General features: G+C 40.4%; 1 protein-coding gene across 1 annotated transcript; it reads left to right on the top strand.

Annotated features, from left to right (window-relative positions):
• Window positions 1-7,217: 7,217 nt before the first annotated feature.
• Window positions 7,218-8,802, top strand: LOC129529676 (spindlin-2-like). Its single transcript, XM_055375406.2, has 2 exons — window positions 7,218-7,269; window positions 7,875-8,802. The coding sequence occupies exon 2, from the start codon at window positions 7,877-7,879 to the stop codon at window positions 8,651-8,653; it is 777 nt and encodes a 258-aa protein (XP_055231381.1). The 5' UTR covers window positions 7,218-7,269; window positions 7,875-7,876; the 3' UTR covers window positions 8,654-8,802.
• Window positions 8,803-12,120: the final 3,318 nt, after the last annotated feature.

Genomic DNA, 12,120 nt, shown 5'->3' with positions numbered 1-12,120 from the left:
AATTGCCTCAAGTAGGGGGAAAAAACACAGAGTTACTTGCTTTACAGAGGATGTAGAGAGATCAGGGTAGAATGTTTATTCAAATAAATAATAACAAAAAGTGTTTCAAACCTCGAGAAAAAATATAAATATCCAAATACAAGAATGTTAAAGAACACCAAGAAGACTCAAACTAAGTAAGATGACTGCAAGGCATATAATAATCAAGCTCACAAAAGTCAAGGACAAATAAAGGATCCTAAAGTCGGCAAAAGAAAACAACCAAATAACATGTAAAGGACCTCTGACACATCTGTCAGCAGACTTCTTAGCAGAAACCTTACAAGCCAGTAAAGAACAGGATGACATATTGAAAGTGCAGAAGGAAAAAACTGAAAGCTGAGAATACTGCCAGCAAAGTTATCTTTAACTTGAGAATATCCAGCAAAGTGATCCTTAAAACATGAAGTACAGATAGACTTTCACAGAGAAAAGCTGATGAAATTCATCACCAGACCTATCTTTCAAGTAATACTGCGTTCTTCAATCTGAAAGGAAATGACACAAAAAGGCAAGAAATCATCTGGAGATCTAAAACTCACTGATAAATGTAGACACATAGATAAATTTGGAATATTATAGTACTGTACTTGTATATAAACCACTTATATCTTTACTGTGAAGACTAAAAGACAAAGCTATCAAAAATAATAACAGGCTAGGCATGGTAGTTCATGCCTATAATCCCAGCATTTTGGGAAACCAAGATGGGTCAATCACTTGAGATCAGGAGTTCAAGACCAGCCCAGGCAACATGGAGAAACCCCCTGTCTACCAAAAATACAAAAAAATAGCTTAGCATGGTGGTGCATTCCTATGGTTCTAGCTACTCAGGAGGCTTAGGTAAAAGGATCACTTGAGCCTGGGGGGCAGAGGTTGCAGTGAACCAAGATTATGTCACTGTACTCCAACTTGGGTGATAGAGTGAGATCCTATCTCAATAATAATAATAATAATACGAGCAATTTTAAGAGACAGACAATATAAAAAGATATATAGAAACAACAAAAAGTCGTAAGGGAGGATGGAGTTAAAGTGTAGCATTTTTTCAGTTTTCTCTTTTTTTCTCCACCATCGTCCGAGTTAAGTTGTCTTTAGTTTAAAACAATTCGTTAGAATAGTCTTGCAAGTCTCCTTGTATCCATGAAGCAAAAGCCTGTAACAAATATACAAAAAATATAAAGCAAGGAATTAAGATATACTACCAGAAAAAAATCACTTATACACAAAGAAGGACAGAAATAAAGAAAAAAAGGACTTAGAAAACAAGCAGGAAGCAGATAACACAATGAAAGTTGTAAGTCCTTACTTATCCATAATAATATTGGCAGTAAATGGAATAAATTATCTAATCAAAAGACCTAGAGTGGCTGAATGAATCAAAAAATAAGACCCAAAGTAGATTCTGTGTACAAGAAACTAATTTTACTGATAAAGACATACAACAGACCTAAAATTAAAGAATGGAAAAAAGATATTCTATGCAAATGGAAACCAAAATAGAGCAGGAATAACTATACTTATATCAGACAAAGTAGATGTCAAGCCAAAAACTGTAAAAAGAAACAAAGAAGGTCATTATATAATGATAAAGGGGTCAATACAGCAGAGGATATAATAATTGTAAATATATATGCACCCAGCACCAGTGCACAGAGATATATTTAAAAATATTAGTACAACTAAAGAGAGAGGTAGATCCCAAAACGATAACAAGTGTGGACTATAACACCCCACTTTCAACACGGTAAAGATCATCTAGACAAAAAAATTAACAAAGAAATGTCAGACTTAATCTGCACCATAAACTTGGAGGAACTCTTACACACTTACAAAACATTTCACCCAAAAGGAGCAGAATACACATTCTTCTCCTCAGCACATGGAACATTCTCCAAGACAGACCATATGTTAGGCCACAGAATAAATCTCAACAAATTTTTAAAATATTAAAATTATATCAAGTATCTTTTCTAACTACAATGGAATAAAACAATAGAAATAAATAACCAGAATTTGAAAACTATACAAATACATGAATATTAAACAACATGTTCCTGAATGACCAATGGGTCAAGGAAGAAATTAAAAAGGAAATTTTTAAAGTTTCTTGAAACAAATGAAAATGAAAGCACAACATACCAAAACCTACAGGACACAGCAAAAGCAATACTAAGAGGAAAGACTGTAGCAATAAATGCCTAAGTCAAAAAAGCATAAAAACTTCAAATAAACAACCTAAAAATGCACCTTAAAGAAGTAGAAAATTAAGAACAAATCAAACCTTGAGTTAGTAGAAGGAAAGAAATAATAAAAATCAGAGCAGAAATAAAATTGAAACTGAAAGACAATGCAAAAGATCAATTAAACAAAAAGCTGGCTTTTTGAAAACACAACAAAAATCTACAAACCTTCAGCTAGACTAAGAGAAGACTCAAATAAATAAAATGACAGATGAAAAATTAGACCGGGGTGTGGGGGGCAAGGGGAGGGAGACCATTAAGACAAATAGCTAATGCATGTGGAACTTAAAACCTAGATGATGGGTTGACAGGTGCAGCAAACCACCATGACACACATATACCTATGTAACAAACCTACACGTTCTTCAGTTGTATCCTAGAACTTAAAGTAACATTAAAAAAAAAGAAAAAGAAAAATGAGACATTATAAGTAATAACACAGAAAATAAAAAAATTGTTACAGATGATTATGAGCAGTGCCAATAAATTTAAAAACCTAGAAGAAATGGGTAAATTCCTAGACACATACAACCTACCAAGATTGAACCATAAAGAAATAGAAAACCTGAACGGACCAATAATAGGTAATGAGATAGCAATGGTAATAAAATATCTCCCATCAATGAAAAGCCCATGATCTTGTGGCTGCACTGCTGAATTCTACCAAAAATTTAAGGAAGAACTAATACAAATCCTACTCAAACCATTCCAAAAAATCAAATAGGAGGGAATGCTTCCAAACTCATTCTTGGAAGGCCAGCCTTATTCAGATACCATAACCAAAGACACCCCAAAAAAGAACATTATAGGCCAATATTACCAATAAATATACATGCAAAAATCCTCAACAAAATACTAGCAAACTGAATCCAACAACAAATTTCAAAGATCATTCACATGATCAAGTAGGATTAATCTTAGGGATGCAATGATGGTTCAACATACACAAATCAATAAACGTGATATATCACATAAATAGAATAAAGTACCAAAACCATATGGGCATTTCAATAGATGCCAAAAAAACATTCAATGAAATTTAACATCGTTTCATGAAAAAAACTCTCAACAAAATGGATATAGAAGGAGCATATCTCAAAAGAATAAAGGTCATATATGACAAACACAGCTAGCATCATATGAAATGGGAAAAAACCTGAAAGCCTTTTGTCTATGACTTGGAACAAGACAAAATGACTGCTTTTACCACACACAAAAAAATTAGTTTCATGGGGTACATGTGTGGGCTTTTTACATAAATACACTGCATAATGCTGGGGTTTGGGCTTCTACTGAACCCATCACCCAAATAGCTAACATAGTACTCGGTAGGCAGTTTTTCAATCATTCTTCTCTTCCTCCCTCTTTTTGGAAATCCTAGTGTCTATTATTTACATCTTTATGCCCATATGCACCCATTTTTTGCCTCCCGTTTATAAGTGAGAACATGCAGCATTTGATTTTCTGTTTCTGCATTCATTTACGTAGGATAATAGCCTTCAGCTGCATCGCTGATGCTGAAAAGGGCATGATTTTATTTTCTGTGGCTGTGTAGTATTCCATGGTGCTTTCACCACTTTTTTTTTTTTTTTTTTTTTGAGACGGGGTCTCGCTCTGTCGCCCAGGCTGGATGGAGTGCAGTGGCACGAGCTCGGCTCACTGCAAGCTCTGCTTCCCGGGTTCACGCCATTCTCCTGCCTCAGCCTCCCGAGTAGCTGGGACTACAGGCACCTGCCACCACGTCCGGTTAATTTTTCTTTTTTTTTTTTTTTTTGGTAGACATGGGGTTTCACTGTGTTAGCCAGCTTTCACCACTTTTATTCAACATAGTACTGGAAATTCTAACAAGAGCAATTAGGTAAGAGAAAGAAACAACACCCAAATTGGGAAGGAAGAAGTTAAATTCTCTTTATTTGCAGATAATATGATTTTATATTTAGAAAAAATCTAAAGATCCCACCAAAAACGAACTGTAACTAAGAAACTGATTTTATTTATAAAACCAACATACAAAAATCAGTAGCACAAATGCCAACTGTGTAAAAAAAGAAATCAAGAAAGCAATCCTTTTCACAATGACTACAAAATATAAAATACCTAGAAATAAACTAAACCAAAGAAATGAAAGATGTCTGCAATAAAAATTATAAAACATTGATAAAAAATAAAGACAACATAAAAATAGAAAAATATCCATGTTCATGAGTTGGACTAATTAATATTGTTAAAATGTCCATACTACTCCAAGTTATCTACATATACATAAACTCAATCTCTGTCAAAATACCAAAGACATTCTTTATGGAAACAGAAAATAAACAGTCCTAAAATTCATATGGAGCTACAAAAGGATCAGAATGGCCAAAGCAATCCTGAAGAAAAAGAACTAAGCTGGGGCATCAAATTACCTGACTTCAAATTATACTATAAACCTATGGGGACAGGCGTGGTAGCTCACACTTGTAATCCCAGCACTTTGGGAGGCCAAGGCGGGCGGATCACGAGGTCAGGAGATAGAGACCATCCTGGCTAACATGCTGAAACCCCGTCTCTACTAAAAATACAAAAAAATTAGCCGGCCGTGGTGGCGGGCACCTGTGGTCCCAGCTACTGGGGAGGCTGAGGCAGGAGAATGGCGTGAACCCAGGACAAGGAGCTTGCAGTGAGCCAAGATTGCACCACTGCACTCCAGCTGAGCAAGACTCTGTCTCAAAAAACAAACAAACAAACAAAAAACCTGTGGTAATCAAAATAGCATGGTACTGGCATATGAATAGACACCACAAAATAGAGAACTCATAAATAAATCTATGCATTTATAGTCAACTTATTTTCAAAAAAGGAGCCAAGAACACACACTATAGAAAGGACACTCTCTGTAATAAATGTTGTTGGGAAAACTGGGTATCCATACACAGAAGAATGAAACTAGACATATCTATCTCTCACCATATAGAACACTCAAATCAAAATGGATTAAAGACATAAATCTAAGACCTGAAATTGTGAAGCTACTAGAAGAAAACTTTGGGAAAAAGCTTCAGGACATTGGTCTGAGCAACGATTTCTTGAGTAAGACCTCAAAGCACAGGCAATCAAAGGAAAAATGGGCAAGTGAAATCACATCAGCTAAAAAGCTTCTGCACAGCAAAGGAAACAATCATAAAATGAAGAGACAACCTAGGTAACAAGAGAAAATATTTGCAAAGTATTCAACTGATGGGATTAATAATAAAAATATGTAAGAAATTCCAACAACCCAATAGTAAAAAATCAAATAATCTGATTTAAAAATGGGCAAAAGAGCTGAGTAGACATTTCTCAAACTAAGACGCACAAATGGACAACAGATATATAAAAAGTATTCTAAATCGCTAATCATCAGGTAATTGTATATCAAAATAGCAATGAGATATCATCTTACCCCAGTTAAAATGGCTATTATCAAAAAGACAGAAAATAAAAACTGTTGGTAAGGAAGTGAAGAAAGAGGTATCCTTGTAAATTGCTCGTGGGGATATAAATTAGCATAGCCATTATGAAAAACAGCGTGGTAGTTCCTCCAAAAACTAAAACTACAAATTCCCTAAGATCCAGCAATCTCACTATTGGGTATATACCCAAAAGAAAGGAAATCAGCATATCAACGAGCTATCTGCACTCACATATTTATTTGCAGCACTGATCACAATAGACAAGATATGGAATCAACTTAACTGTCCATCAATAAATAAATGGATAAAAAATGTGATATATATATATAATAAAATATTATTCCACCATAGATTAAGATTAACCAAACACCTATTTAACTTTTCAGATGTTAGCCAACATATTGTTTTTATTGTACACCCATTTGGTTTGTTGTCCTACAACATGTAACTGAAAACATCTTACTTGATATAGCAACCTAATATTGTTGATTATTTTCAGAATTATAGGATACTGTGAAAAACCGTAACTCACAAAAAAACACACAAAAATTAAAAATGACTTCACTTTATGCGAAATAGATAAGGTTTGTTAAGTATTGTAATCACATTCAAAAATAACTCTTTAAGCTTAAAATAAGCCAATACTTCTTCAAAGCAAGGTCTCCAAATCTAAAATATGCCAACATAATGCTTTGGAGAAACACTTAATATATGTATTCGTGAGTGTGTATGCATATATAGAGAATTGTACCTGTGAGTTATGTGATTGGATAGAGGTGTGTATTTGGAATTAAGAATCTATGGATAGGAATTTCTGGAACTGTACACAGAATTCATAGTTTTATATATGTGCATGTGCTTGGAGATTTATATATATATATATATATATATATACACACATTTGCATATGGTCGTAAAGGATTCATGTCTCCATAAATGTATACACATGGTATTTCTATGTTAATTTGTATGTTTCCAAAGAATGTGAGAAATGTCTGAAAGATGGAAAACAGAGAGAGCAAGAGAGCTGAGGTGAGGGGCTAGAGAGCTTGAAGGATCCAGCCAGCAGAGACAGGAAGAGAGAAAAGGCCACCTACAGGTTCCACTGTTGTGAATTGTGGAAAGGGAAGGAGGAGCCCAGAAGGGGCCCCAAGAAAAGAAAGGCAGACCTGCTCTGTGATTAGAATGGAAGACATCACTACTAAGAGGAAACTAACACTGTAGTCTTGTGCAGAAAAAGGGCAGAGACTACAGCCACTGCATCAGGGACTGGTGGCAGCCCAACGTGGCTGAGGGGTGGCCGCCACCAACAGGGAGGTAGACGGCCAGCGAGCGAAGCGCTGGGGACACCGCTGCAGTGCTCTATGCCTGTCTCGCCGGGCTCCTACACACGCTCCTCATCTATGGATCCTACCCTCCCCGCTCTTGCAAGCACTCACTCAGCGAGTCGCCTGTCGAACCTCCTTCGCCACAGGCTCACAGCAGAGGCAGCAGCGAGGTATCCGATTTGGGCACGTGAGGCCCGCGATCCCCGGCGGTGGACGCCAGGCAGGGCAAGGCCATTGGTGGGCGCCAGAATGGAGAGGGGGATGGGAAGGAATCCAGCAGGAGACATGGGGTGGAGGTGGGCACCAGGCAAGGGTGGGGTGGGGGAGTGAGGTGGACGACAGGGAAAGGGGGTAGGAATAGGAGCCAGACAAGGATTTGAAGGTGAGCGCCAGGAAGCAAGGGAGGTAGGTAACAGGGAAGTGGTTAGGATAGGCAGTGGGGGTTACAGACAGCAGCAGGGGCACTCAGGGCAGGAGGGTAGTGGGTGCTGGTCAAGGCCGCTTTGCAGGGGATTGGGAGTGGATGCTAATGGCAGTAAAGGGTAAAGGGAGGGCAGTGGGCTCTGAGCTAGGAGGAGGTGGCCCAGCCACTTCTGCAGAGTTCCTAACCCCAGAAAGCTCTACTGCACCACTCCAGCCCTTCCCCACAGCCCAAAGGAACTTAAGAGGGAGAGCACTGCGGGCATGCAGCCAGGATTTCCAGCATTGCTTCCAGGCTCCTAGGGGAAACTTAGGCACTAGCGCAGACTACATCCAGACATGGCTATAGGGAAAAGTTTGCCTTGTGGCATACTGGGTATGTCTCTCTATCCTCTCTCCTCCCCCAGCAGGCATGAAGACCCCCAACGCACAGGAAGCCGAAGGGCAACAAACCAGGGCAGCTGCAGGACGGGCCACTGGGTCTGCAAACATGACAAAGAAAAAAGTCTCCCAAAAGAAGCAGAGAGGCAGACCTTCATCCCAGCCCCGCAGGAACATCGTGGGCTGCAGAATTTCTCATGGATGGAAGGAAGGAGATGAGCCCATCACGCAGTGGAAAGGAACCGTTCTGGATCAGGTGCCTATAAATCCCTCTCTTTATCTGGTGAAATATGATGGAATTGACTGTGTCTATGGACTGGAACTTCACAGAGATGAAAGGGTTTTGTCTCTTAAAATTCTTTCTGACAGGGTGGCATCATCTCACATTAGTGATGCCAACCTTGCAAACACCATAATTGGCAAAGCAGTGGAACACATGTTTGAGGGAGAGCATGGTTCTAAGGATGAATGGAGGGGGATGGTCTTAGCTCAAGCACCTATCATGAAAGCCTGGTTTTATATTACCTATGAGAAAGATCCTGTCTTGTACATGTACCAGCTTCTAGATGATTATAAGGAAGGTGACCTCCGCATCATGCCAGAACCCAGTGAGTCTCCTCCAACAGAGAGGGAGCCAGGAGGAGTTGTAGATGGCCTAATAGGTAAGCATGTGGAATATACCAAAGAAGATGGCTCCAAAAGGATCGGCATGGTCATTCGCCAAGTGGAAGCCAAACCCTCTGTGTATTTCATCAGGTTTGACGATGATTTCCGTATCTATGTCTACGATTTGGTGAAAAAGTCCTAACTGTTAGGGTAAAATTTGGCACATGTGTGGAAACAAATGTATAATTTGTAGACATGCAAAAAATGTTGCCTTTCAGTGTACTGAAAGCTTATGGAATCCCTGATAACTAAACATCTTTGCCAGCATTAACTGTTGTTTTGCTCTAAAAAATACAAATTTGTGTATACATGACATGCTGTGTGTGAGCCCTTTGTCTTGTTGAAAAGTTCGGGTGTGTTTGGTAGATGGGGCATGGAAGGAACGAACAGCTGTCAATTTCGGCTGTGAATAAAGTTCAGCTAGAATCATAATCAGTCATTTAAAAATGGCACTGGATTTAGCTGGTCTGGTCTGGAGGGGGCAGGGGAAGGAACAAGAGATTGGCTGTCTTGGGGAGAGAGGAGGAGGTGACTGCTTAGGAAGAGGTGGAAAAGGGCCAGAAAGGGAGGGGCTCCTTGGGCGAGGGGATGACCTATGAGAAGGAAACATCCAACTCAGAAGGAAGACTAACAGAGGGAGAGCGAGATCTTGGGGCTTAGAGGAAAATAGAATAAACTGAGTAGAGAGGAACACAAAGAAGCTTAGAAGAGGGTCCAGAGTAAGGTGGAGAAGGATCAACCTGACAGGGATCTGGGGAGAGGCTAAAGGATACACAAAAGAAGAGGCTATGTGGGTTAGGGTGTTGGAGGGATTAGAAGAGGGCCACTGAGGAAGGAGGAATTCAAAGAAGAAAGACTGACAGAGGGAGTGAGAATACAGGAAAAGAGTTGTGGGGTATGGGGCCCATGAGAGATCGGAAGGCCCAGGAAAATGTTGGACTTCTGGTAGTGTCCACATTGCTCTTCCTGGCTCTATGCACAAAGGAAGTGGCAACTGTCAAAGACGCCGGATGCATTGGAGGTTCACTAGAAGAGCATGTTGACAGGAATGACTCAGTCAAGTTAATCAGGAGCCAAGTTTATGCCCATAAGGCTTTTCCTGTTTCAGGGAGTTAATGACACACTTGTCCAGCAGAAACCCAATGCTCAGCCTAAACACGCTAACATGGTGCCCCACATGTGCTGGGCTGTGGGCTGCCTCCTCACATTTGTCCTGCGCTAGATAAACAATCTTGGTAGAGGATGGGTTAGTGGGGCTCTCAGAACTTAAGAGATGTGCCATCTTGCATTTGGAAAGTCCTTTATCCAGAAAAAATGAAATCTTACTGAACTCAGGTACAGCAGTCTCATCACTCCTATTCCTTCTGCTGGAATGTTTGTTTTCTATCTAGAGATGAGGGGCATCAGAGGACTGAGCCTAGTGTTTCTCTCGAGGGTATGGGGAGTACTTGCCTGTCCATGCTTCTTTCAGCAGCTTCCTGAAACCATAGGTGGCTCCGACCAACGATCCGCTAACAGAGACCTGCTGTCCCAAGAATCCACATTCTGGTTAGACCTTCCCCACAAAGCTGGTGTCTGCAGACCCCTCACAGGCACCTGTTGGCCAGTCTTGCCTACCCCAGCTCACAGAGACCTGTGATGGAATTCTGGTCAGCTCTTTGTTTCCAGGTGAGGCAGATGCCATGGGGCAGTTGGGCTGGGAGTTGTGACTTGGTATAACTAACTCATTCAGCTGTATAATGTCACAAAAAAGGGTCAAGGCTGGTGGGGAGAGGGAGCAGCAACCCACAAAAAGTCCCTCAGAACTATGGTGTCTGATGCAAAGATAGATCTGTGTCTTTCTCTTCCTCTCCTCCTTGCCTTTCCCAAGTCTTTCTCCTGTAGCCCATCTGAAAACCCTCTCACTGCTTTCTGCAACCACACCGTTCACTAAATTATACCTCTGACCCCAAGAAAGAGTGCTGGTGACTCCCTGCTGCCCAGGTTACCGTAACTCCATGCATAGTGGGAGATGCAAGGAGCTGCCAGGAGTTGAAAGAAGGTGGTAAATAGAGTTTATTCTCTCCACCCAACATGGCCTGAGGCTGACTGCCTCAAGAATTACACAAGGCAAGCCTACCTCACCGTAGCAAGGATTAATTTTCTTGTGTACATCACACAATTTCGTCCAACAAAATCCAGCAAGGTGCCCAGGAACCAGTCTCAGACAGCTGCCAGGTTTTTTTCATCTTTGTGTTTTTATTGTTTTCAATTTTTAATTAGGTACTTTAGACATTTGAGAGATTTCACACGATGAAAATTTATGTCTCTGGTATCTCCTGAAATTGAAACAGAATGACAACAACAACAAAAACAAAAACGTGAGGATTAGGGCCCTCATTCCAAAAAGGATACATGCAGCTGGGCCTTAGGTAGGTCTCAGTCCAGTTTAGACTCCGAATACCCTCTCCAGTTGGCCACACCCCCAGCTGGCCTGCTTCACTCTAATAAAAGGCAAAGTCATTCCCTGGAAGCGTTTGCACTTGTAACTGGGGCCACACCCTGGAAAAACTGCCCCTTTGACTTGCTTTGATCCCATTTGCTTTTTAATTTACTTGTTTTATCTTTACCTCACAAATACTTACTTCAGGTGGGCTCTCTGCCAGGCACTCTTCTAGGCACAGATACTGATGATGTAATCATGAATGAAAGAAGCAAACTACAATTCTTACCCTCATGGAGGTTTCATTTTAGTGTGGGGGACAGACAGTAGCCAAAATAAATAAGCAATTATAATGTATTTTCATAGTGTCTAGTGTTAAACAGAAAAACATAAAGCAAGGAATTGGGATAGAAAATTTCAGGAGGGAAGCTGAAACTAGATAGACAAGGTGTCCAGGGAAGGCCTCACTGAGAACTTGGCTTTTGAGTCTCCCCTGAAGGCAATGGGAGAACTGACCCTGTAGCTGTCTGGGGAGGAGCATTCCAGATGGAGGGACAGCACGTGCTGAGGCCCCAAGACAGGTTTAGGCCTGGCATGTTTGAGGAGCAAGGAGGATGTCATCATGACTGGAGCTGAGTGAACAAGGCAGAGAAAAGCAAAAGGTGGTTTCAGAGAGGTAATGGGGATGAGGGAGAGGCAGACAGCTTATAGCCCTGTAGGTTTCAAAATGCAATTTGGCTTTTACACTGTATGTGATGGAAAGCCATCCATGTATTAATAGTGGAGGGGAGACAAGGTTTGTCTTAGTTTTACAGGATCACTCTGACAACTTGGAGAATAGTTTTTATTCGTATGTGATGAATAAAGGGAGAATAATTAGTAGGCTCTTCCAATTATGTAAGTAACAGATAATGGTGGATTTCCCATCCTGGTGGTAGTAGACGTGGTGAAAATTAGTTGGATCCGGCTGTTTTCAGGTACACCCTGCATGTTTTCCTATTTGATAACGCTGTGCAGTGGAAGATAAATATGAGTCAAGGACTACACCACGTTTTCTGGTCTTCTTTTGAAGATTTTCTTAAGAGAAAACAATTCCCAGTGAAAACCATAGATGACAGAGTTGGGCTCTATACTCAATGCCTAGATTGGGCATAGAATACTAATGAAGTGATCTCTAGAAAATGAGA

This window comes from Gorilla gorilla, chromosome X (genome assembly GCF_029281585.2).
Source record: "Gorilla gorilla gorilla isolate KB3781 chromosome X, NHGRI_mGorGor1-v2.1_pri, whole genome shotgun sequence".
Classification (NCBI taxonomy): domain Eukaryota; kingdom Metazoa; phylum Chordata; class Mammalia; order Primates; family Hominidae; genus Gorilla; species Gorilla gorilla.
The sequence above is the reverse complement of the archived record's forward strand: the minus strand, read 5'-3'. Positions and strand labels throughout refer to the sequence as shown.